The 27,797-nt window shown below is 40.4% G+C and overlaps 1 protein-coding gene across 9 annotated transcripts; it reads right to left on the reverse strand.

Moving 5' to 3' along the window:
- Positions 1-114: 114 nt before the first annotated feature.
- gatad2ab (GATA zinc finger domain containing 2Ab) lies at positions 115-27,797 on the reverse strand. 9 transcript variants are annotated; one of them, XM_017478470.3, is made up of 12 exons: positions 27,676-27,797; positions 13,555-13,780; positions 8,599-8,725; positions 7,918-8,049; positions 7,749-7,820; positions 7,547-7,660; positions 7,252-7,449; positions 6,530-6,803; positions 5,995-6,431; positions 3,939-4,176; positions 2,234-2,335; positions 115-2,005 (listed from the first exon to the last, which is right to left on the reverse strand). In XM_017478470.3, the coding sequence occupies exons 2-12, from the start codon at positions 13,770-13,772 to the stop codon at positions 1,875-1,877; spliced, it is 2,043 nt and encodes a 680-aa protein (XP_017333959.1). In that variant the 5' UTR covers positions 13,773-13,780; positions 27,676-27,797; the 3' UTR covers positions 115-1,874. The 9 variants fall into 9 exon arrangements, with proteins under 9 accessions (XP_017333959.1, XP_017333961.1, XP_017333960.1 ...); XM_017478472.3 differs by having other exon boundaries at positions 7,252-7,425; positions 27,608-27,763; XM_017478471.3 differs by having other exon boundaries at positions 7,252-7,428; positions 27,608-27,763.

A 27,797-nucleotide genomic window follows, 5' to 3' on the forward strand; every position in this document is an offset into this window, starting at 1 on the left:
GGGAAGGCAACAGTAAACTGCATCACACCAAGATTATTTTCCTAAAACCATCCTGTACATCATGCATAATTATATTTTTTTAAATATAATTTAAAAAAAAAAAGGGACACCAGATCAAATTTAGTTTTTATTATAATCATTAACTGACAGACCAAAAATAAATGAAATTGGGGATTTTTTGTACAATTCAGAAAGGGGATGCATACAGTGCTGGCATCCCTGGACAATGGAATGGCATTAGCTCTCAACAGCAGTAGGAAGTAGTCAGAACCACAGTCTGATACAGGCCTCCTTACTCCACAGGCAGCTCAGACCCTGAGAGAAGAGCTTAGGAACAGTAAGAAATCCACCACCATGTACTCATGGGGGCTATAAGCTGACCAAATCCTGGCTGTGAGTATTTACTTACATGCGTGAGGTGGAGGAAAAATTGTTGATCATGGACTACTGATCCCTCTGACTTAAGCGAAATCCTAGAAACATTGCAAGCAACTAAATCAGTTTAGAAGCAACAGGAGCCACCCAAAAAAAAAAAAAAAAAAAAAAAAAAAAAAAAGAGCGCATGCCCATAATTTTCGGATTGAATATTACCCCCCCCCCCCCCCCCCCCCATTTAGTCCTACATTTGAGCATTGTTACATACGACAGTTGCTTATTATATCTAATAAGCAAAACACGATGTGTGCTGTCCTGCACAATGCTTTTCTACTAGCATTAAACTGTACTACAGCCAAATCAGCTTCTGACAAGTTTATACAAAGACATTCCAAGGGTGCCTGTTGCTGAATTTAATCGTGAAACTTCTTATGGAAAACTATATGATCATCAAGTAGTTCAAACAGTCTAGGCCACTGAATTATCCTTCATTTAAAGTGAAGCACACCCATGTACAGTTTTAAATATCCCCATTTACAAACATAACCTAAAAGCATTAAAAAGAAATAATGAAATAAAATTTAAAAAACCACACACCACACACTTAACCAAACACTTCCCAAGTCCCAGCCCTGTCCCTTTTCCTCCAAAAAATCATGACATTGTCCATGATTTCAAGAAGAGCTGGAAAAAACAGGACACAAAAATTCAAAACAAAACAAAAATACAAACAGTAGTCCCATTGTGGCAGTTCAGTAACCATGCCTCCCACCACAAAAAAAAAATTAAGCTTACTTTAGAATTGAAAAATACACACTAAACTGGCAGATGTAAAACCACCTTAACAGTATAACAATACCTTTTATATGTCAGCCCTCAAAAAAAGGACTCCTCAAAAGGGGAAGGGGGGGGAGAGTAAGTCCAAAAACATCAGAATGACTTATTTTGCACTCCCATGGTATTGTTTAAGAGACGGCATGTGTGAGCCACACTGAAGCTGAAGCATTCTTAGATGGTCCTCAAAAAATAAAAATAAAACCTGGCTTCCTGTGCAGCCTGGGTACCTCCACTTAGTCAAGAGGAAGGAGACATGTTTGCTAACATGGAGGGGTTAACTAGTCACCTTGTATACCAAAAGAATCCCACCAGCAGCAGAAAAACAAACAGAGATGAAGGAAACCAGTGAGAGATGGACATCACCAGTGTGGATGTGGCAGAATCACTGCAGCCAAAGGGGCATATAAACAGACCTGATACACACAAAGCCTGTTCAAGAGATCCAACTCTCTCTCAGTGTTAAATCTGATCCTTCACCTGGTCTCTCAGGACTCACTCACTGTCTCAGTGGGTTATTTCTGATTGGACAAAAGGTCTCCAGTAAACAAAGTGAAATGCTTTTATTGCTTGGTAGCTGGTTATCTGATATTAAAATCCAACTGGTGTCCAGGAGTTCTATAATGAGAGATCAGTGAAGGAGCAAAGGCGATAGACGGGAGGCATTATTTCCAATTTGACGTCTGGGAGATGGAGCGGGACGGGATCATGTCGAGGAGATACTCCCGTTGACGATCTGCTGGAGAGGTCGTCTTGAGTACGGACAGACTCGGGTTAACATAGGCCATAGTGACACCTGTATGAAGAGAGTGCAAGGAAAATCAATACAGGCAACATCATGATGATCAAAATAATAACCATGTATGTACTGAGCAAAATAACAATACCATCAGAATTTATAGACAATAAACAGTGCTTTATTGTATTTTAAAATAAACAGAATTCAAGGTTTTCTTTGATCATGAAAAAAAGCCTGTATTCCTTCAAATCTACCCCAATCAGCCAAAACATTATGACCACCTGCCTAATATGCTGTTGGTCCTCTGCATGCCACCCAAACAGCTCTGACCTGCTGAGTCAAGGACTCTACAAGACGTCTGAAGATGCCCTGTGCTCAGGGCCGTCGCTAGTGGGGTGAAAGGTGGTCACAATTATAGGGGCCCCCACTAAATCCGCTAGTTACGCTATATAGGCCCCTACTCTATGAATAAACATAGTGTATATATGTATGCAGTTTTCAATAAACTCTCAGGCATACAAGCTGAAGCTGTACATACAAAAACATGCCATCTTGTGAAAGAAGTTTTCTAGACGACATCTCTCCCCTCCCTAAAAATGATTTCATCCGATTGTCCGCGCCCTGCCTTTTAGCACTATTATGTAAATAGAGATGGTTTGTATAACAAGCAGGGAAAAAAGGATATGTGTAACAAGGACTACAGACCTGCCAGCTGCTGATGTGATATGTTTTAAGATAACAATAGGGTCAAGAAAACGTGAATACATCTCACTTCTTTTGGATGGATACATTTACTAACTATTTAATAAAGCTATTAATAAATATTATGCAGTAGCATATTATCTTCATTAAAAATGAGGCAATAAGTAACTTAAGTGGTTTTATTTTACATTTGACTGCATTCTTTTACATTTCTGAATGTTTACTTCAGCTGTTAGACACCAGACTGACTGGAAAGACCTAACTTTAGAAATAAAAGTGTTTACAACAACATTACCATGTTCTGTTATGAGTAAATAGACTGTGTTACAAACAGGGGTTAGCATGCACACTCTGGGCACCGGTCTACGACTACACAGACTCATATGCAGCAGGGTGACTTCCTCCTCTAACCATCATTAAAATTTAATATGACTTGTGCCACAGCAGCCCTTCCATAAGTTTGAGATGGTCTTCATTGCCCTCACGCCTTGGGCACCCAACACCCAGTCGCCGGTTCATGGTGTGTCCCTCGTCAGATCACTCAGTAGGTACACACCACTGCTGACACGGAGCAACTCACAAGCCATGCCGTTAGAGATGCTCCAACCTAGTTGTCTAGCCATAATGATTTGGCCCATACTATGACTGTTGCTCAGGTCTTCACGCTATCGCCATTCCTCACACATGCCAGACCCTTGTTACCAGATAATCAACAGTATTCGCTTCATCTGTGAGTGGACCTAATTTAATTAAACTAAATTACCAATTTAATTTAGAATTTTTTTTCAAATTGCATTTATACTTAAAACTCCTTCATAATTTTTTTTATCTATTTGGTTGGATATTGATCCATCCAAATAGATTTTAAAAATCATGGAATTTTAAATATAAATGCAATTTGAAAAAAATTATAGCTTTAGCTAAGATGTAATACTTATGTTTAATTGAGGAAGCTAAAAACTGGTATGCAAAGCACTTTGGCATGATAAAGTAAGCAAGATATTTTTTTTCCCCATTTTCACCCACACTGCTGCACAAATACATCAATGCAAACATTTTTACAATTGAATATGAGAAATTAAAAAGGAGGAAAATAAGGTAGTGTTTGCAAAAATCATGAAAATTCCTTTTACTAAACAGTCACACAGCCGTCTGTTTTTGTGAAGCGACTTTTCCAACACCCACCTTCACATACCACATACAAGGGCAGAATCATAAACAGGAAGAGGAGAGAGTATAACAGGGACAGACATTTTGGATCTGTCTTGATTCGGACGGCATTATCTACCTGTGGGAGTGCTGCTCTGTTTCCTCCAGACATTGGCGGTGGCCTTACTGCTGTTGCTGCTGCTGGCTCTGCTGCTATTTGGCCCAGCCCTCCCAGCATGCTTACCTGGCCTGCTGACCAGCGCGGCAGCCGTGACAGCATTCTGCAGCTGACTGGGCGTGGAGAAGCTGCGGCTCATGCCACGTGAGCTCATGCTGACCACCGTCTGGGGCACATTACGCACCACCTGTCCTGGACTCTGCTCAGAAGAGAGAAAACACACGTTTCATATAACAATGGGTTTTATGTAATTACTCTATACAGATCGTTGTGCAGTGAACTTGTTTGGGGAAAATTTCGCAGCGTGATGAAGTTCACACTTTGATGCAGACCTTATGCCTACAGATACACTTATGTAGCGCTTTAGATTGGGAAGGGGGAGGTCAGTGGATGTATGACAGAAACAAGCAGTGCGAGCTGTGAACGATGGATTTGTGCTGAAGAAACCCCAAAAAGGAAAAGAAAGAAAGTAGGTGAAAGAATGGATGAGCACATACTGACAGAGGGGATTGTGCGTGTTACAGAAAGAGATGGAGGGGAGTAAAAAGGTTTTACAGGTTTCCCTTCCTCACAGTGGCCTCACCCCATGCCTTGCTCTCTCGTACAGCTATTGGCTGTAGCTCGTCACCGCACTCACTGCCAGTGACGACACTTTCACACCACAGGATGAGGAGTCGCATGCCAAATATCTGTGTGGCATCGCTGACACCTCAGCGATGCGTTGGTGATGTGTCATTGAGTAGTTCATACGTAACGATCTACTGCCGATTGGCGAGCACCGATTGTTGGCAGAGTTGTCTCTGAAAAAGGATTTTTGTCTGCAAGCTCAGTCACTAGCAAATCAGGCTTAAAATTGTGTAGTGTGAACTACGATTTGGTCGAGCTGGAGAGAGTGATGCAGCCAGTTCAGATATGGGTATTATTAGGGGGCCATGATAGAGAAGGGCAAATGGGGGAATTTCACCTGGACACAGGGGTTATACCCCTACTCTTTTACGATAAGTGTCCTGTGATTTTTAATGACCTCACAGTCAGGACCTCGGTTTAACGTCTCATCCGAAAGACAGTGCCATTTTTACAGTATAGTGTCCCCGTCACTACATTAGGCCATTAGGCCCCACACAGACCATAGGTGAGCCCCGCCTGCTGGCCTCACTAATACCACTTCCTGCAACAACCTTAGTTTTCCCCCAGGTGGTCTCCTGTCTACTGACCAGGTTCAACCCTGCTTACCTTCAGTGGGAAACCAGGAGAGAACTGCAGAGAGATATAGCTATGACAAACATTTGGCACAATAAAACTGGAACAGTGCTTTTCCCATTGGCCACAAGACTTCAACAAAATCTCCCAGCTGTGTGGCTTTTGCTTTTACTCAAGACTGGTAACAATAAGAATTAATAGTTAAGCAGGACTGGTTATATATGTGCGGTGTCACAAATGATAAACTATGAACTATGAAATACTTTCCCCCCTGATCATTAGGTATTGCCAAGTTAACGAAGGTGCATGTTGATCATTGCATGTGGTGTTATTTCAGCCTTGTTTGTTAAAGTTCTGTTGAAATCAGAATCACTAATGTCACTGTGCAGATCATACAATTGACAAAAATAAAAAAGCAGTAGTAATAGTCACAGACAAAATGAGCTGGTTAACCAAATGTCTAATCATACAATGGAGGGGGGGTGTTAAAGCAAAGGACTTCTTACTCAATAATAACACACTGTACGTCACTGCACATTGCAGTTAATCTCACCTCTCCAATTTACAGAAAACAAAACGCCATTGCTTCATGTTTGGGGAAGTTTCATCTTTGAATCTCAAATTAAAAAAAACAAAGTGCCGTACAAAAATATAATGTAATAAACTGAAATGTAAGAAATCTTCAGGACTAGATTAAGTTGAAAAAAAAGGACAAACTAATTTTGGATATGGCTTTTCATACAAGTGATGTGCTTAAGGGAATACATGCAACCAAGTGATCGCGTCCTTATGGCTTAGCACTGAACCTAGGACTCACCTGCTTGATGGTGCTGGAGTGGTAGCGATTGACTGCTGTTGCCCTGTGTGACTGCTGCTGAGGCAGTGAGGATCGTCCCGTTTTATACTGTGGAGACACCATCACACGCTGCTCCGACTTCACCACTGGCGAGGATGATGAAGACGAGGAAGCAGCCGAGCTCTTTGGAGAGGACGAGGAAGACTGCTGAAGGATGCGCTGCTCGATCTCCTGCTCCTGCTGCAAGGCCTTGACAAAGGCTGCCTTCAGCCGGTTCGTGTGCTCAGCCTTCAGGGATTTCTTTTGGTTGGAACTCATACACTGCTCGCACAGGATCGAACTGTTACTCTTGTCCTGCCTCCAGCGAGAGGTGAAGTCTGTGTGGCACTGCGCGCACATAAATGGCTCCTTCACAGGTGGAGTTATTGGGGAGCAGCCCTGCTGAGGCTGCTGTTTGCCTAGAAAAGACAAGACGCAGGACAGGATCTGTGTTAATCTTCTCCTACCTTCAAAGAAAAGTCAGTTTTTTTCCACAGGTGTGAAACAAAGTGCTCACTTTTGGCCAGATCCAGCAGGTTCTGCACCACCATCTCCAGTCCCACCAGGTAGATAAACTCATTGTTAGCAGCTGAAGGGAGGAAGTTGACCTCTGGTGCAGGAGGTTTTGGAGGAGGGATCTCCAGCAGGGTTTTTTCCAGCTGCTTTCGCAAGGCCAGCTTGGCAGCAGCCTGTCGGCTGGCAGGGGAGTCGTTGACATTGACCGTGGAGGCGTTGGTGCCAATGCCTGACTGGGAGGACACTGAAGAACCCTTCAACCCAGTAGGCGAGCCCTAAAGATAGAACAAGAAACAAAAAGAAAATGTTATTTTTATTCGAAAACACCAATTCTTTGTCACCTCTAATATAACACAAAAGCTGGCTAAGAGGGTTGGTCATCCACCCCAGTAATTCCCAATCCACAAAACAGAACCTGCTCCTGATCAGGAAAAGCTCAGCCTCTAAAACCAGCCCTGGCTGATGGAAAAAAAAATGTAAACAGCACTAGCTCCTTTTGCAACGAAAATCTCTATGCACCTCACAATTTGTGACTGTATCTAGTTTCATATTGAATTTAGATATTTGAAGTCTATTACAAATTTCCCAACATCACCAGATGTTTTTTTAATATGTTAATTTCATCCATAGTAAAAAAAATAATAATAATTAAAAAAGTCTTTTTTATAATTATTAAAACAATGATTTATCCAAGAACTGATTTGACAGTGTGTGCGCGCTGACCTGTGGTATGTTGACCAGGACATTGGTGTTGGCTACGTTGGCCACACGAATCAGGCCCTGCTGGATGATCCTCTGACCCTGCACCTGAACATTGGGTACAGAGGTGCGAGGACCCAGCAGCAGAGGAGGAGGACCAGAGCCTGAGTGCTGCTGCTGCTGACGCAACGTTGCTATCTGCTGAGGAGTCACAGCAATGGGCTAGTGAACATGTACACAAACACAGAGCAATCAGTTAAAGGAAGAGCATTAACCAAGTGTGCTATGAGTGTGTCCCAGCTAAAGATCCACTGGGTACCTGTGAGCCTCTGACTAAAGGTGGCATCACTATTGATGTATGCTTGGAAACCTGTGTACCGCCTCGCACCAGAGGAGGAGGAATGACTGTGCCTGAGCTTCTATTAGACAACACCTAGACACAGACACACACAGGAAGATGTGTTTACTACTCTTCCATAGAGTAACATTGCAGATTTGGGACATTAGGTAGCTGGACTGACCTGCAGCGGGGCTTTGCTAGATGAAATGCTGCCTCTTACGAGAGGCGGGGGATTGGATGTGGAATTGGTTGTCTGTTCAAATGGAGAAGAAGACCAAGTTTAGATTTAACCTAAAACAAGAGTAAAGCCGTTCAAGAACAACCCTTGATGTACTCCGGCTTGGACTTGCCTTCTGCACCACGCTCTCTTTCTGGATCTGGCTCTGGCGGAGTTTCTTGAGGAGCACCAGCTTGGCCTCTTGCAGACGCAGCTCCTCCTTTAGCTGCTTGATAAACCTCTGGCGCTCTTCAGAACTGCTCTTCTGCATAAATAAAATAGAACTACTTCACCAGGACAAGATCTGTGTTAAACCTCTGCTACCTGTCTACTTCATCGAGAAGTTTAATCACCTCTGTATGCAGAGCTTTTTGATCATGCTCCAGACAAGCATGTTAAAGTTTACAAGCGTGTTTAATTTTGAGTCCTGTAGAGTGATGATATTTTATATCAAAACATTTATATGTTCTATGCATCACATGATACAGGGATTGCATTGCCTGCTAAAACAGGCAAGTTGTGTACTGCATGCCCATTTTAGGGTGATGGATAACATCTGTTAAGATCCTAAATTAATGCAGAAGCATACCTAATCTCTAAACAACAAATGGCTTAGTAGTATTTTACTTTGGACAGCTTTTTTATATATATATATATATATATATATATATATATATATATATATATATATATATATATATATATATATATATATATATATATATATATATATAGGTGTGGTCAAAACGCAATAATTGATGAAACAATGCTGTCTCTCTCTAATATCATTAGAAGAGGGGGAAAAATAGATTACCATGAGCATCTCCGTGTCCGTTTTCTTCAAGCTGTGGCCGATTCCGTTTATTTGCGGACTGCCAGGCTCGTTGTCTGATAAAACAATTACATCATCTGGCGTTGGTGGCCTTTCTTTTTTTATTTCGCTGTAAAAGAGAGAAAAGAAAAAAAGAAGAAAAAAAAAAAAACAAGAGAATGTGTGAGACTAGGTTTTAAAATGCACAAGAGACAAGACAATAACAAAATAATATGGACTTGCCACAAGAGGGCAGCAAAATATCACAGCATTGAGTTTTTTCACACCAACTATGGTTGAGAGGTCTGAAATTGGCATGAATTTTGAATCCAACAGTTAACACAATTTAGTTTAGGGGTTTCCCCCCACCAGAAAGTAGGTTGGCAGTTGAGTGCTACAATTTTCATCCACAAACATTCCAAACCGATTGTAAATAAAATCTCACACCACACCAAATGAGACCTCCTTTAAAGATTTTTTTTAACCCATCTGCCTTCCCAGACCACAGCAGGAGGCAAGAGCTGCTTTGCATGTTGACTCTTTGTAAGGACATTTTCTCCATGCCCAGTGTGGGTTTGTGGCTCCTCCCAGAGCAAAACTGTTGGAGGAGAAGGTGGGGGAGGGGAATGGCCAACATCCAGGCCATTGTGTTCAATCTTCATCTTCAGCCGTCAGTAAAGGCACAACACTCGTTTCAACAAGGACACTTTTCCTGCCATCACAGGACTGGACCAGAGGCAGATGGACAGACATGGGTAGAAGCTGATATCTAACTAACGTTCAGATGTTTGTAGCAGTTATACTAAGCGGTACACAACTTCTGAATGTCTTCCAAAGAAATTTAAATGTTAACTGAAGAGTGAACTGCCGATTTCCTCCCTTAAGTGCTGTGCATCATGCCAAAGGCCAATGGTCTTCGCTCTGAAATTATTTAGCTTAATTTGTGTTTTGTGCCCAATAGTGGCTGACAAAAGAACTTTCTAGACATTTGCTAAATATTATTAGAGAAAATACTTGCACACATTAAGTTCATAGATCTTCATATTTGAGGACCTTGTAGTCCCATGTTTCTGAAAGTGCGGTCCATGAAGCAGTCATAATCCAAGAAAGGGTCTCTGACTAAAAAGTCTCAGAAACCCGATATATACATCAAGAAGCTTGCATCACACTACCATTTTTTCACCATGGGTGCCCCCCCCCCCCCCCCCAAATGTTCTCAATTAAACTCTTATGACTGGCTACAGGTTGCACATACCCACCATTCTGTATAGTTTACAAAGCTTTCAGACACACCATGAGCTTAGCGCATTATATTCATGAAATGCACCTTTTTAATTCTCTTCCAATACTCCAGAAGTTATAGCTTAAATAAATGACCTTCACCCAAAAAAAAAAAAAAAAAAAAAAAAAAAAAAAAAAACCAATGATCAGAGAAAACGTAGTCCTCAAATGGACTGGAGCTTCATGATGCAGCTGCGAAAGCAAACCCAAACCACAACCTACTCTTCATCATCACAACTTCCTGGTTATTAATGAGTACTCAAGATCACATGACACCAGAATGTCCCTCAGATCACATGACTCACACTCTCCCTTTTCTTCAGTGGTTCCCTCCTGCACGGAAACCATAGCAACAACCGGCTGGAACCAGTTTGTGACACATCGGCTTCATTTTGTGAAGGCAGGAAGCATTCAGGTGCAGCAGAAAATGGAGCTGTCCAAAAACTTAACACGCACATGACTCGAGTAAGAGTTTGTTTCCTGGACATAAACAGGCAGAGGTTGCACTCAGGAAAAGAAAAAAAGGTTTGTAAGGTTTTTCTGTGTTGTTTAATATCAGTTAAATTTTCACACACACGCTTCCCCCAGCACACAATAAGAAGTTATCCCCTTTGTCCTCTTCATTAAGCCTCAGTGTAAAGAAGCCATTTTCGGTTCTCTAAATCTGTGGTTCTCAAAGTGGGGTCCAGGGAACCCCCAGGGGTCAGCGAGTGGAAAGCTCGGGAACAATAAGCTCTAAAGTGCCAATAAATAGATAACTATTCAAATAATGAGCCTAGCATTTTAATAGCTCTGTTATGGTCATATTAATACATGTGCAGTGAGCTTTTTTTTTTTTTTTTTTTAACAGGCAAACAAGACCTTGCAGGTAAAAAGTTTGAGAAGTCTAAAGAAGCAAGTATTCATCTCAGGAGCCCAATTACAGGCTTCTCATCTCAGCACCTTTCACTGGATGACACTTTTGATTATATCCCTAATCCCTCAACACTTTTGCACACCAAGAAAGATGTCTTTTTCCTGTTTACTGTATGACAAAACATCTTGATTTGGTGCGCATGTGTGCCTATCATCCGCAAACACGGTTTTCCTTTATGCCAAAAATCCCAAAAAGACAGTGACGGTAGGTCTGGTTAAAGAAAGTCTGCAGTTGATAAATTAATACATGGATAAGCTTAAATTAATAAATATTTCAGCTTGCAGGCCATAGTGTATCCCAGTCCTACCAATTACTACATAATAGCATATTAAGTGCACCTCACAATGTGCCTTGTACATAGGGAAAACAACTCTTCAAAAATTTTTGATATCCATGTTAGCTGTTAAGGCTTTATTTAATCTGATTTCTCACAAGCCAAAAAAAAAAAAAAAAAAAAAAAACACCCATTCGCATAGAGGAATGAGGGAAAGGGCCGAGGTAGAAACATACTCTCATTCAATGGTCAGAAATACCGCAACACACAAATCTTTTGCAAAAGCATATGGAAACAAATACATTTTAATAAATTAATGAACATCTAGTTGTATCAACTGCACCCGAACAAGATATCCAGAATACTTCTGCAGCACTCATTTTGTCATCTTGCAGATAATAAAAGGCCCTCTCACATAACTTCCCACAGCTGGGACAAATCAGACTTGAATCATGTTCTCACTGCGAGTGAAGTGCATTACGGTTCAGTCAGAAGCAAACCAAGACCACACCTTGCACTCAGTCTTGGGTGAAAACAGTGTTATGATTTTGGCCATGCTATTGTTTTCAGTCCGTTTCCCAGAACTTCATCATCCACGATGAAAGACGAAAAGGATACTAGATGTGTGCACTGAGTCATTTTATGTCTTTTCTGCCATTTTTATTTGTTTTGATGCTGGTTTGATGTTTGTTTTCATATGAAACGTGAACAGCTAGGAAATCACATTCTGATATCCATTGGACTGCAACAGTGAACATAACACACGTTCTTGCATGCCATGTCATTGCTTGCATACTATACAAAGCAGCCAAAATTAAAACGAAAATACTTCATATGGAAAAGAGCATCACAATGGGTTCTGCCATCTTCAACTAGTGATCACAGAATGTTTATGAAAGGTTATACTTTCCCTCATCTCCACTCTCTTCACAATTATGTTTTTTGGCAGTCGAATACGTGGTTTTGGAGCGGATGGAAAGACAAAACAGAAAATGTGAATTTTTATCTTTGCTCGTGTTAGTATGGACCGGGCCCTGGACTGGTTGTTTTAGTCCACACCTTTAGCGTTTGCTGTCTTCACACCTGCCCCAACGATTTGCACCCTGAGGGTTAATGCACCAGGGATCAAGTCCAACAGAAAAAAAATACAATGCCTGTAAACGATCGTGCACATTCTTGTGCCTTTGCCAAGATTAAGCTTTCTAGCCCTTTACCAGATCTCTAACAAAATCTGACTAATCTCACATCATTCTGTGATTAACCAAAAAAGAAATGAAAACAACACAGAACATATGACTAAGAATATTTCTGCAGAATATCATTTCCAGGTAAAGCTATTTGATATGTAAACATTATGAGGAAACCACTACAGCACTGAGGTCTTATGAGAGGAGCATGCTGATGGATTATGTTGTACTGTGCGGCATAAACATGACATTCCAGAGTAAAACCATTACATAACAGATAATGCTGTGTAGTCTTTAACACTGTTACCAAACCAAACAGAAAAGACTTGGTTCTCACTGGCCAGAACTAATAAGGAGCACACACTTAGTGTATCAGAGCATTTTCACACTTGACCGCTAGACTCAAGTCAGACAGAAAACTGATTCTGGGCTCATAATCACAGATGTGCTTCCACATTGAAGAATTGCTTCTGAACCATCTGAATCGATTGCTTAATTATGTTGGACACTTTTGTGCACACTTGTACGAAAATTTGCACTATGTTCACCCCTTTTTTTATTATTATTTTCCTTTGGTACAAACATTAATGCAGTGAACAGCACATGGCATGTCATCATGCAGGAATACCTGTAAATGAGGAGCTATTCTAATAGAAGAATAGTTTTAGCCATGCAGACCAGCATTTTTTTATGCTGCTCTCAGTAAAAGCACACGCAACAAAAATGATAGTGCTCTAGTCCTATGAAAGATTGCTTTTTATATCACTAAAGGTGTTCTGTCTCCTCCACTGACCATTAACAACCCTTTCCTCAGCATCACAAAACTTGAAACAAACAGCAACATGACAAGCTGAAACTAATCACATCAGTCAGCATGCAGCGCACAGAGCAGAGAACTCCTACACATGATGTGGACCATACCAGAGTTCAGGTGAAGTGGACCCCATACCAATGTTCTCAAGAGGACTAGAGGATTAGTTTTCTGGACAACTCCTGGGCTTGAAACAGCTTTCATACATCTCCAAATGTACTGAACTGTCAGGTCTAACAGCCCCTAATCTGAAAAAATTGTGAACCTTAGTGTGAGCCTTAGTTCATCTTAGTGTGCCCCTTAGTGTGCCAAGGTGTTTAAAGTGATGAGAGATGTAAAATCACTGCCGGCGTGAACAGAGTGGTAAGTCGAGGTGACCAGACATTTTATCACCCATCAATGTTCTGTTACTGAAGCTCCTCAGATGAGTGGAGTGAAGTCCTCACAAACCATACAAGTCTTGTTATGACTTTGCTGCTACGTGGCCTACCTGCGGGGCGTCCTCATGTCTACGGGCTCATCGTCTGCCTGCACCTCCACTTTGATGGTGGCTTTCACCTCGCCAGACTTCAGGATGTTTGCCACTTTACTAGAACCGAGCTCCCCTCTTTCCAGCTTCACTCGTTTCGTATCTCCATCGAGAGACGGCGCCTCCCGCTCAAGTGCCCGCTTCTGGCTGCGTGTCTGGCGCACCGCCTCCTCAGACATCTTTGCTCCTGCACAAAGGAGACCAGGGTGTGAGAAACAACAAACTTTACAGAACATGACATTCATAAACTCTTCTCATACTTCCAGAACTGATTAGATCTCATTGAAACACGTGTTAGAATACACATGGATGGAAACACAGGACTCTGAGCAATTAACACTCTGAAACGACTTTGTGTGAAAGCGTAGAATATGAATTTCCTCAGCTCCCACACAAAATATAACACAAAGGACAATTTAATTGTAAAATTTAAAAAGTTTAAATTTAAAAGTTCTGAAGTAAGACAAACCATGAGGTTTTCTTTTCTAGTTTATTGATGAGCGTTCAGTGCCACAAAATAAAATAACGCATGCTTACAGCTGCCAGCCCTTCTCTTCAAAGGTAAAAAAAAAAATTTTAAATGCTTTACATACACAAAATATATCTTTTAATCTTTATTAATATAATCATTTATGTGATGGGAAGTTCCCTCAGAGTCTCCCTGTGTTATACATAACCCTTGTGTCAGAGGGTGAGCTGACTCAACACCAAGGCCTTCTCTCATCTTGTGTGTGACATCACTAGGGCTCCACATGACCCTTCCCAAGATTCCATGGGACACACAAAGCACGTCCCTGAAAACCAGTTAAAACCGGTTTGCGGATGCAGCCAAGAGACTGAAGCAGGTTTTTAACCCCTTGAGAGACTGGCAGAGAGTCTCTCTCTCTCGCACACACGCATGCTCGCACGCACCACACACGCCCGAGGGGGGAGGGGCTTTTAACATTCCAAAACACATGTAGCTTGAAGGAGACGAAAACGCAACCTCCTCCCTACACAAATCCTGAAAGCAAAACAAAAAAGCTGCTGAAAACACGAGGGGTGTTATAAATCAATAAAACGTCCTTGACCTACATACAGAAACTTAATGGCTGAAAGAGTTGAACATGATCATCTCTATACTTAAAATCACAGGTTTGTTTTTGCAAACTTTCTGAAACACAGCTGGAACATAAAGGCAGGAAAGTAAATTTTCAGTGAGGTGACACGTACTGAAGTTTATCAGGACAAAGCTCAGGAAAGTAGGTCAACAAACATGATCTCCTGACACCCGATGTCACACAACCAGTGATCGCCAATAAATAAAAGGTACAGGTATTCATACAGGGCTTGGTTTAACAACCCATTCCCGTCTAGAACTTGTGACTCACATGCATTCCTTAAAGATAACACTTCCAAAAAAAACACAAAAAAAAAAAAAAAAAAAAAAAAAGGCAGAACGTTTACATGGACAACAATAATCCAATATTAACCCGATTAAGACAATACTCTGATTAAGAAACTAGCATGTGAACACCAATTTATTACCTTAATCTGATTAAAGTCATACACGAAGTAAACAAGTCTAATTAAGACATGTGGAGTACTCCTGTTTTAGTCGTATTATCGACATGTATTACAGACATGTAAACACCTTAATCACACTATTAACGCCGTGTGGGAGTTTTCACCGCATTTTGTGACAAGACACATACACACATATACACACATATACACACACACACACACACACACACACACACACACACACAGCAGTGCTCAACTGTTTTAAGCAAACAAGAGAGCACGGCTGCGTCCCAAACCACGTACTTACCTGCTATATAGTAGGTGAAATACATGTATATAGTAGGCGAAATACATGTGTTTCGGTTACAATATAGTAGGTAAGTAAGCAGTTTCGGACGCATCCCACAGCTTTTCACTTGAAGCTTTCGTAAAAATTAAAAATGAAAAAACTGTTTAGGGTACCATAACAAAGACAAACTGTATGTTGCTACGTGAAATTCTGGAGGGAACGTCAGATGGCGTGGCGTGTTGACCTAATGACGTGTGCCGTTAATCGAACTACGTTCTATAACATGTAAAACGGGGACATGGAAGGAGTATTCTAAAAGCAACTCATGTAAACACCTTAATCACAATATTGTCTTATTCAGAATAAGGTCAATAATTAGATTACTGCTGTCCATGTAAACATAGTCTGTGACCATCGCTTCAGTGAATAATTTCACCTGCATTCTGTAGATTTGCACCCAAGAGCTACTGCTGTAATCATGAAGTCTGTCCTGTGCTCATCCCCCACGACTATAATTCACCGTATACTCACACTAAACATCCTTCCAACATGCTTAGTACTGTTTGTCGTTACTGTTCTAAACCTGTACACGGTAATGATTTATAATCCTACTCTCCAGTATCACATAGAAGAGGATGACTTCCCTTTTGAGCCCTTTCCTGAGCACGGTCACCTCTGGATTGCTCATTAGAGATCTAAATTTACATACATTTTTCAGTAAAGCTGCTTTGTGACAATGAATATATTGAATTCAACGTAATCTTTTCAATATGAATAGAATAAACTTACAAGTCTGTAAATTTTGAAAGTCAACCATAAGTCTTGGCACACATTAGTGAGAGTCCTATAAACAAATCAGTACAACGACAACAGTGTAGATGGAACTCTTAGACTTACAATGCTCAACAAACAACTCGAGCCTGCATAATTTAACAGGAACAAAGCAAGATGCAGAGTTCAGTTCCTGGCACGTATGAGTAGAGCCGTTTCACAGCGAACTGCTCTCTCAAACATCACATATGATGCAAGTCTGAGCAGAGATGTTGAATCCCATTAATGAATGTTCACGTAAACCAACAGGGGTGGACAAATCACTAGCCTTGGTGCCTGGGACAAGTACTGAAATACCAAAGCAAATGAGTGAAGCGTTTCTTCATTGTCCCTGCACGGACTGCTTTCTGGAGTCCAAAGAGCAGGAATTTGGTGACTTCCTTGCTCAGAAACAGTCAATTCATCTTGCTAGATAAATCTCACGTGTGTGAGAGCAGAGAAATCACCAAACTGTGTTAGACCCAGTATCTTCACTGTAAAAACATGGAAAACAATAATGACTAGGGCGGAGTTATATCCTACATACTTGTTTGAGTCTGTATTAAAGTACTTAACTAGCAAACTAGCTTTCCATACTATATTACATTGCATCAGTTATTTTTTTTCCCCTGACCAGTTAAGTTTTTAGCCAGGACATTGGAGCTTTCATTTGCTTGGTCACAAGCCACAACCTACTTTTATCAAGGTAATATATTTATAATTATAGAGTTATAGAGTATATTATTGACTTCTTACAGTTTGTTGTTTTATTGGTTTCTTGAATGGGTTTAATCCAAAACACAATCAAATAAAATTAAAAATGGCTATAAATAATGTCAAGTTGAATCTCATGAGTTCTGTTGATGTAACACAAATAAATAAAAAAAATACCAGATAGCACCAATAAATACCCAGAATATTTTTGCACTCATTTAAAAACTGAGCCTTGTATTTGAATAGTTGGACTATGTTCAGAGGGGGTTTGAATTTATTTTACAGTCAAAGGGGTTTCCTGGCTTCAAAAAAGTGAGATCTCCACTAAGTTTGTGGATTTGTCCATCGCTGCAAAGGGAATATGTAAAAACAATATTTGAACAAATGATGCGATATGCTGCTACTGGTGTGTGTGTGTGTGTGTGTGTGTGTGTGTGTGTGTGTGTGTGTGTGCGTGAGAGAGTGTGAGAGAGAGAGAATGAGAAACAGTGTAATGCGATTTGTGGAAGGTTAAAAACGCACTATATATGTGCCTCAGTGAACACTTATAATATGGTCTGCAATGTAGCTACAGCACATCAGGTCTTAGCAGGAGTTACATTCCCATGCTAAAGACAACCTGAAGAGCACCTGAGGACAGTAAAGCGTTTAGAGGCAAACCAAGTGAGAAATTCTTTATACTTAACCTACAGACAACCACAACTGGCAGCATCACTCCTTGCATCCTTGAAGTGATCTGGGGAAATCTCCACCCTCAGTAATACTAAGGAGTCTCTCAGATTAACACAAATTAAACAATCCAATTTGAGATTACAGCCAATACACAGCCACTAACTAAACCTCTACTGTTGTGAATACAGGATTTTCAGTTTATTTTCAACTCTATTATGTACATTTTTAATATGCAATAAGGAACCTGAACGGCAAACACAAAAATGTGTAGCCAAGGTGAAAAAGTTAGTCTAATCTGTGGAGGCGGGATGCGAAAGTGATGCAAACAGGTTTTCAACTAAACGACATGAGACGTAACGCATGTTTCATGTTGTATCTAGATTAAGGCGGCAACTAACGATTATTTTCATAATCCTTTAGTTGGCCGGTTATTATTATTTATTTCTTCGATTAATCGGATGGGGCGGGGCAAACTTTCAGTACCTTTTTTTTGTTTATTTAAAATAAAATCCACAAACTGAGTGTTACAAATATTAACTTTGCACAGCAAGCACACAAATGCAGCATATAATGACAGTAAACTTAAATTAAACTAAACCTTTTAAGCAGCTTGCACCAGTTTCCCCTGTCCCTTACACACAGTGGAGCATTTTCGATATAAACATAAGTTTGTCCTCGTGTAGCACTGTTTGATCTCCACTGTGTTTAATATAAAATGCATCCCTGCCTTAGAGGACTTGAAGGTTACACACTTTCTTCCTCAGTCACATGATGATTCCTCCTCCATCTGATGGTGACTGGGGTCATGTTGGGAATAAAAGGTAACGTTGACAAACAGTAAACTGAAGAAAGTCATTGTGGGTGACTGGGTGTCTGCTAATGCTAGCATGCGTATGACATCATGCATCATCAACTAGGAAGCGGCTTATACTCCCGGTTGGCAAAAAGAAACGCTAGTGACATATTTGAGATGATATCACCTTTCTAAAATCCACACACTAGATGGTAGAGTACACAGTGCATAGTCTAAGTGTATAGTACTTCATTTGGGACACAACTTTAGTATTTACTCTCCGAAGCATGTTTTCGGAATAGAGGTAACGTAATGAGTAAATCTCCCCAGTGCCGGACGCAGACCAACTAATCGATAATGAGATTCGTTGACAACGATTTTCATAATCGATTATTATCGATTAGTTATTGCAGCTCTAATCTAGATCTAAACATGTACATGGCCACAGAGCACTTTCATACACTGTTTGAACAGACAAACAAATTAAATCCTCTCTTGATTTAATTAACGAATGCAACATCAAAAATCATAGCGACCTGGACTAGGATAGCAAGCTTACTGAAGATAATGTATGAACAAACGTCTAACATCAAATCTTTCCATTATACTCAGGATTTTGATCTATTCTTTCCTATACACTGTGGGTATTTCTTCTCTTCGGGTATGTCTTCTCTTCCTAGTCACATTTATGTCAAGTGTTTTCATGACCGTTTATGGAATGGAAACAGATTCAGACACAGACTGAAAAAATCTTTCAGTGACTTTTTAGATTTTCCTTTTACAACAAACTTTTCAATTGAAACAAAGCTGGTGTATGTGACTTCCACCTCTGCTTCCTGTGGTGTTCTGGATCCAGTCCAATGTATAGCCAGGCGCTGACTGATGCTTGGCTACTCTCATAGTTATCGTCATCATTTACAAACCTAAGCTCAATAAACTAAAAACATGACTAAGTATCAACTTGAAACCAATTGACAATTTTAATAACACTATGGAAAAGTGTTGCTAATATGATATAAAATGTTTTGAATCTTTACATTGAACAGCATTAGCAGGTTGGGGTTTGTGGGCAGGAAAAATAGGAACCGATCAACTTATGCAATTTTGAGAAGGGGGGGGGGGGGGGGGGGCAACACACAAACAGGCAAAATGATGCACTGACAAAACTCCATGCAATGTGTGTTAACTATTCAGCACAACTACTGCAGCAAAGTTCAGGAAAATCATTATGCCTCTATAAATGAACACCCCATCCCTTAAAATGTATAATATAAAAATGGGAATTTGAATGACATCAGTCTGAGAGCCTAACCTCAGCTGCATCACTCTACATAATGTGCAAAAAAACAAGTCTCTGCATGCCGCAGTAAGGTGGACTGTGAACATAGGGACTATTTCCTCATGAGGCCTGAAGGAGATGTAATGACCCTCTATAGGGAACAGGCTAAACAACAGGGTTGTGTGTGACTCAGCACAACTGCACAAAAACAGACAACTGACAGGACTTACACAGACACAAAATACAGACACGGTGCACGCGTTGAACATTCAACACTTTCTCACGAGACGTCAGACAGTTAATGAGCCTCTCTGTTATCTTGTTCATAAGCGGATTCCTGGCTTTATCCATAAATAGGAATAAATAAGGCCTGAGGAGTATAAAAAGAAACAGTGAGACAATCTGGCGTGCTTACATGTGCGCCGTATCTTTAATGTGTCTTCTTGTCTTGCAGTCAGCTGGCAGTGTAAGTGATGGTGCCCCTTGCTGATTTACTCCTGCACATCAAGGGTTAAGCCCTGCCATTTTAACACCACTGACAGATGAGGCCACGAGGGTGCTACCTAACAAAATGGACGTCTTTAACCCTACTTCTGCCACTGGCTTTACCTGGTATTGCCCTAGCGACAGGGCAGCGAGTGCTGAGGCAGGAAGTGGAGCCTACGCCTCTTCATGTGGGCACAAAAGAATGCTCACATTCAAAGAACGTAGCTTCAGTCACCCCCCCCCGGACACACACACACACATACACACACACATCAGAAAGTCATCCACCCATCCCCCACATTCAGAGAGATCTCAAATGGGCTACAGTGTAAACTACGTGTGCTCACACATGCACAAAAACAGTGCTTCCCTTCGACCCGCAAGCAAATGTGTAGATAAGATCAAAAAGGTTACACGGGGCAGCATAAGAACATGTTTTTCTACCGCATGCAGCCTTCGAGCATAAAACGACTCCCAGTCGAATCTCTTCAAGGATAACTTGTTTTGTTACAAACCTCCAGTATCCTGAACAAAGGGAAGAGTTCACCTTCAAAATCCAACAGTCGAATTTAATGATTCTAGTTTTAAGCACTTTTCTGGATGGCTTGCTGTGTACAGCTGATCTCCGTGTCCACTGGGTGAAGACCTGGATTTTAAAGGAATCGATTAGGAAACATAGATTGCTGAATGTGATCCACAAACTCGACTGACTGAACAAAGCCACGTGTTGAACCAAATCGATACTAAAAATCCACTTCAAATCAACTAGCATGCTGGGATCACTACGGATGTGGTCAGCACCATACCTTTCAGACCCAACATAATCACGTAAAAGGCATAAAGTGCACACTAGTGATATAGCTAGCTATATAAAAGAGTGACCAGAAATACAATACAAGATATAACTACAAGCAATCTGACTGTTTTTCCAGAGTTTCCAACCTTAGAGATCATTTCAAGAGCTTTGTAAAGGAACTTGCTCTTAAAGACCTAGGCAAATCTCTTTCAGGATTTGCTTTTGGATTATTTGTATAGCTTAAAAGTGACAAAGTTGTGAGTTCAAATCCCAGGACTGCTACAGAACCACTTTTGGGCCCTTGAGCATCAACTGCTCAGGGTTATGGCTTACTTTTAAGGAGTTACAAGCATCTACCATTAATTTCTAATGCAGTTTAAAGCACACATTTAGGGTTTTGAAATGTGCCTAATTTTGTTTTAAAGGTCTCATACAATAGATTTGCATGCATCTAAAGTCAAAAAACACTTTAACGTGCTCATAATTTAAACTGCAGCATTAAACCACCCCCCCCCAACCCCCCCCACCCCCACCCCCCCCCCAACCCCCCCCACCGCCCCCCCAACCCCCCCCCCCAACCCCACGTCACAAACAATTCGTTAAATGATCCGTTCCAAAGGATTCATTCTAAACTCCTCCTTTCAGAGAGCATACTCTTCTCTGGTTTGTCAGATGTTCCAGTCTGTTGTGATTGGTCTACCTCTGTCAGCATGTATCAAAAAAGAATCACCCAGTACCATAACCAGTGTCAGCTCCGTCTGTTTGCTAGCAGCCAATGAAGACCAGAGGCGGGATTTCTGTTACAAACCTACATAGGTTAGTACAGGAAATAAGTCTGTAATCACTAACGACTGGTTTCACCTGTTCAGAATCTGTTCAGTCATTTGGGAGTCAATAACTCTTTTTGTCGTGCAGTTTGATTTTTAAAACTTTGCAGACTTTTTACATTCACAAACATCTATATAACACACTACAGTTTAAGGTAATATTTGAGAAACCATAATAGGTGCACTTTAAATCCTATACAACAGAGATCCTGCTCTGCTGCCACAAAAATCAATGGAGCCGATTAAAATTGATTTCTCTGATTAAATAAGTAGGAATTTGCAGTAATATCTTTAAGGAAATATTTTCTATAACAAACACATTTGGGAGCATCCTTCCTTCAGCACCATTTGGTTATAAATATAACGTAAATATTATAAAACACATCTGTTCTCTTCGGCTTTGATGCCTGACAGCTCATATGCGTTGCTGAAAAGCTGAAAGCTGTCAGTTATGTGTGGCCAACATACACACTACAACAAAGAATCAAACAGAAGTTAAACAGAAAAAATGTCATACGTGATCATTAGAAACATCATATTCATTGACTCAGCTCTGAACAAACATCACTGCGACACTTCCAAGGAATCACTTCATCATTTAAGCAAGAGACAGCAAGTGGTTCCATTAAGATATAAAAAAAATAAAATAAAACTTTTTTTTTTCTTTTTAATAAAGTGTTAAGGTTTCAAACTGCAAGGCTTGTTAACATCTTAGTTAGTCAGGTTAGCTGTTTTACTGCAGTGATTATTTGACTTGCTGCTGATTGCAGGATCTAAAGCAGAGACTGAGGGAAAGCCTAGTGCTATGTCATTTCCCACCTAGAGTTGTTCACACTTACAGTTGCATGCCTGAGTGGATATTGGTTCTGCTCTATTATAGTGAACTTCAAACACAGATGCAACAATTTGGACTGAAATCGCAGTAAAGCAACAACAGCGGACAATATCGAGTAGAATAGCAACAAGCTAGCCGGCAAATGTTCACGATTACCTTCTCAAAACAGCGAGAAGTATAGTTACTGTTAGAATAGATTTAACCAAGTACTGTGTCGATATATTATCTGATCTAAAGCCAATACTGCTATGAGCTATTTTAACAGTAGATGAGGAGGATTTGACATTGCTCAGAGTGCACGCAGCTATGTATATTTGACGTCACTCGGTAAACTGGAAAGGAACTGGCAATTGAGAAGGCTACCCCAAGTTGACGAATTTGCAAACCTGTTGTAATGTAAAGCCCCATTCTAAGTCTTGTTACAGAAATATCAAACAAATCAGCTATTATATTAAAGTGGGCAAGTAGAACTGCTAGGCTTTTGAATGTGGAGTCAGAACTTCTATTTGTTCAAAGCATGTCTTTCTTTTTATAGTCTGGCCTGAGACATCTATAAGACAGAGACAATATATAGTATTACACTATTTGAAATGTGAGCTAATTTTGGCAACTTAAAAACATATCAGAAGTACACTGTTGACCAACAGCCAACTAAAATTTAAAATGGTCACCATCACCTCCAGAACTCCTTAGTGCAACAACCACTGAGCTTTTCAAGTTCATTGCAATTTCTCTTACACCAGCAAGACCTTATCGTGACACAGCAACGACCGCTGAAGCACTCTGCTGTACCCAAAAACATGAATGTCTCAAAGAGCATTTTATGAGAGCACCATGATAAGTTTGTTCCCTCCTGATGAATACCTTGGTGCTGCATTCATCTGACTGTAGCACACAGTTTTCTAGAGTTGCTCCATCAGCAAAACCCTATTGTAACACACAGGGCTGAGCGCTTGTCATGTTCTTTCCAGAAATCCTCAGGCACAGGATCTTCCACAGCTGCTCTTTTTCAAATTAGAGGTCGGAGTCATACTTAAACTCTGAAACTGTAACACAGGTGCACATTAATGGGTGGGTAATGTGACAAAAAAAAAATATGTTACCCCTTCGAAGACATTTCTATGATCCATAATATACATCATGACACGCAGGTTGGCTAAAAAAACTGCCAGCTAAACAGTAATGTTGAGTTTAAAAAATTAAAACTTTAATGCTACTTTTAGTTATTTAAAAACAAAAAGGGGAGGACATATGTTGTACCAAATTTAAGGATTCAGCACAAAATTTAAACATCAGCTTCTTCCAAACAGAGTTTGTAATTGTTGTCAGTTAACATCCCAGATCGTCCTTGAGCCAAAACGATCATCTTTATGCTTAGACTGTTCTTAAATTTGGCCTAGGACAAAAGCGTGTGCTGATTTAATAAATCTCTCTTCCTATAGTCCACTCTAGAAGAAGCCTCCTTCACCACTTTCAACCATTTACTTAACATTTGATCAGATTGTACTTTGGACCAAATGAAGGGCCTCTCACTGAGTGACAACAGCAGCCGTCATTAAAACTGAAATCATGAAGCGGTTCCCTTACAGAAGTGACACAAGCTCAGTATTTTCACTCTTTAACTGCTAAGGCTGGGATATATATTCCTTAACACTAATTTCCCCCACCTGTGTGTTTACCTTTAAATTTATTCATGTATCCAATGCTATTGCCCAGAGCAAACAAGATTTTTGCCTTTTAATTGACTGATACTGAGGAAATAAGTCCAATATGACCAGGGACATGAACTACAGATAAAAATGGGTTAGTATTTTTTATTTCACCTTGTGCTTAACGATCTACTACAGTACAGGAAGTCTAGCCCAATGTATATTTTAACCCTTCTACATGGTGTGACGGAAGACAAAGATCGCCAATAGCATTTCCTGTTTATCACAGGAGTCCATTTTTGAAGCGTCAATTCACACACACATATGACTGTGCTTTTTCCTCAACAAGGAATACCTCAGCCATTTAAAGCAGCAGCAGCTTCACCAATGGCTCTAACTAGGATTTACAAAATTATGCCCCCCTTCAAATGTCAGAATAAGTGTGAACTCAGACTACTGGGTTTAAATCAGAGCAACATTCCTCAGAACAGGAATGTCCTCAGAGCTGGATGTCTAATTTCCTCTCAATTTGGACACTTTTACTGTTAAGCTCCAAATTAAGCACTCCAAGCAAAAGTGCACCAACATTTAAGAAAATACAAGCATCAGAAACATAGAACTAGAACCAGAACTAACTCTATTGCCATGTAGTGCATCTTTAGTCAGCAAAATCATACCTGTCTGACTGCATTATTCCTCAATGGCTCCCTCATAGATTACTCAGCAAGACTGGTAACGCACTACATGAAATTCACGGAAACATGTCCCCTTCTACTCAGTACTAGGCTTGCAGCGATATCCAGTGTTTGACCGCGCACCGATTACATCATTTGTCGTTTTTCCTTTTTATAGTAATAAAAATAATTTAGTTCAGTTACAGAACAGACGCTACAATAAAAACTGAACGTGTCTGCTCAATTCAGCAGGAGCCGAATGAGAGATTCGCAGCACAGATCAGCAGGAGTCAGATTTATCACGTGGCCAGAGTGAGGAGAGCTGACTGACAAAACGATGGCAGAAGATTTGGTTTCAAAAGCTCTATGTTTCATATGAGCGAGTTAGCAATTGTATTGCTTTATTGTGGTTTTTCATTAATAATAATAATAATAATAATAATGATGAACCCACCATTTCTCCAGATTGCCGCTAACTCGAAAGCGAAATGCTCACAGCCGCACAAGCACTCATAAGCGAGCGGGGAAAGCCCCCCATGATACCGGTATTACTGGTGTTGTCACGTCAATTGCCCGTTGGGAAAGTTTCCTCACTGTCACATCCCTACTCACTACACATGAAGGGATACCAAGTTGTTCTGCTGGTGTTTGCGCTGAAACTGCCAGGAATCAACACCACCTGTTACACCTATCATGACATTGGCAAATTAAAAAATAAATATATACACATATACATATATTTTTTTTTAAACCATAACACACAAGTACATGCATGTAATTACTCTACAAAGAAAGAACATCTGTGCTGTAAAACAAATCCTGACATTAACTGGTCAACAGAAGTTATGAGTTTTTCAAACACACACACAAAAAAAAAAAAAAGAGACACATTGGATGTCTGAAAGCTTATGGAGGTGGATCAATATAAATGGCATCAAAAGGTATCTGAGTGCATCATTTAAATGGCAAGACAAACTGTGCCAAACCTTTCAGAACCTCAACAAGTCATGTGTTGTGAAACACTCAAAAACAGACGGCTGGTGGGAATTTCTTATATTAAAGACACACCCAAAATGTTATATTCGCTTCGTAATTAAATTATTCTAACGCAACAGAAAAGATCACAGTGTTCTTCACTAGTTAAGCACGTGTCTAACATAAAGCTCAAAGAAGAGCTCTCTTAAAACGACAAAGAGGGAAGATGGTCTGGTCAAGTGAACAAAGTTTAAGTCCGAGAACCAAAACTGCACTCCATCTTTCATGACATGAATTAATATGACAAGGTTCATATTACAAGCCTCTTCACACAAGTCTGACTTTTAGCTCAAACTGGCTCCAACCATCTCCCATTCATAGCCCCAAGTGAGCCATATCGGTCTTTAATGAGAACACACCTGTCCCCTAAAACGCCCAGTACACAACCATTTCTTGGGCAGTTGTTTCGCTACAATAATCAGTTTCAGCAGGTTCCTTACGATTTTGCTTGAATTGATTTCCCAAATTTTCCAAATCTTCCTCTGAATATAGTCATGGTTGTAGCTGTCCTGCTGAGGAATCAGATCTGTGTTACATCACAAGAAAAACTCAAGTGTCTCACTTAAACCTGGTAACATGAATGTAACCTAAAAACACACACACAAAATGTTATAAACAGCCTGCTGTGTGGAGAAAAATAAACATACTGTGTAAAGTCTACATTAATCTTTAGAATTCACCTACTGAGAGTCCATGACACTCTTGCAGCCCTTTTAACCTGGATCCCTGCTTAGATTAGTCACTTTATAAAGACAAAACGCGATTTACATCCAAGTTATACGGTCATGGTAAACAATCAGGTGTTCTTTAGGATCCTACTGGATGTCATCTAAAACTTTTCCACAGAACTAAAGAGTAAAAAGACGTGGGTCCATGACTTGTGGAGTACTAACTAGCGAGTAAAGCTGAGTAACCGCTAATCATGTCCGTCCAAACTTCTTCAGCGTTATGAATACCGAACTTTTCAAAAATAAATAAATAAATAAATAAATAAATAAATACTCGCTATAACGTTAAACCCATTTCGATACGTCTTCCCTTTCAGATTTCTACAGGACTTGTAACGGTATTAAACTTACACCGATGCCGGTTAACTTCATTACCAATCGAATCGACAGAACACGGTAAATATGGCCAACTTGCTGAAAGGCTAACGAACTCCATTGAACAGTTAGCATTAGCAATTAGCTAGCAATAAGCGGACGGACAGACTGACAATGTTCAGTCATACAGGCGTTAAAGACAGCGGCTAACACCGCTTAGCCACGCAGTTCTCTAATGAGGCGGATTAAAGCCACTGCTGACTTCTCTGAATAACTACTGAATAAATTACCTCAACCGGTTCACACAAAAACAATTCCAAACAATTAGTTGCTCTACAAGAGTGTTTAAAGTTACCTTCATTTGTTTTGTATCGGTAATTACCGACATGCTAAGATGCGCGGCTAATTAAAGAACACCGACTCACTGCTAGCTGAGCTATTCCGGTTAGCTAGTATGCTAACTTATCTTTGCAATCTCTAGTCTTGTTAGCCGTCTAGGTGTTTGTTAGCCAGCGAGCTCGCTGACCAACTTGTGAACAACTTCGGAATAATGAAACTCATAAAATACGTAGTTTCACCCTCAAATTCCTCATTTCAACAACTTACTGAGAAGGGGAGACGCTTACTAGCCGCTGTTCCTGGGACCTCCGCACACTGAGGTTTAGTTTATTTACCCGGTAAATCTTGTAAGGATTCCCGGAGATCCCTTCACAGCCCTGCCCGCTGCCTCTCCGGTTGCCAAATAAACTGGTCGCTGCTTAGACATGGACTGAATCCCAAACGGCTTCCTACTTTC

Source organism: Ictalurus punctatus, chromosome 10, assembly GCF_001660625.3.
Source record: "Ictalurus punctatus breed USDA103 chromosome 10, Coco_2.0, whole genome shotgun sequence".
Taxonomy (NCBI): Eukaryota; Metazoa; Chordata; class Actinopteri; order Siluriformes; family Ictaluridae; genus Ictalurus; species Ictalurus punctatus.

What these genes read in the sequence shown, in the direction of transcription:
- gatad2ab (XM_017478470.3), bottom strand. Translation starts at nt 13,772, where the DNA reads ATGTCTGAGGAGGCGGTGCGCCAGACACGCAGCCAGAAGCGGGCACTT. An exon ending in CGGACACGGAGATGCTCATG is followed by an intron (nt 8,050 to 8,598) that starts GTAATCTATTTT and finishes TTATTTATGCAG; the next exon opens with AAGAGCAGTTCTGAAGAGCG. An exon ending in CTTTAGTCAGAGGCTCACAG is followed by an intron (nt 7,450 to 7,546) that starts GTACCCAGTGGA and finishes CATGTTCACTAG; the next exon opens with CCCATTGCTGTGACTCCTCA.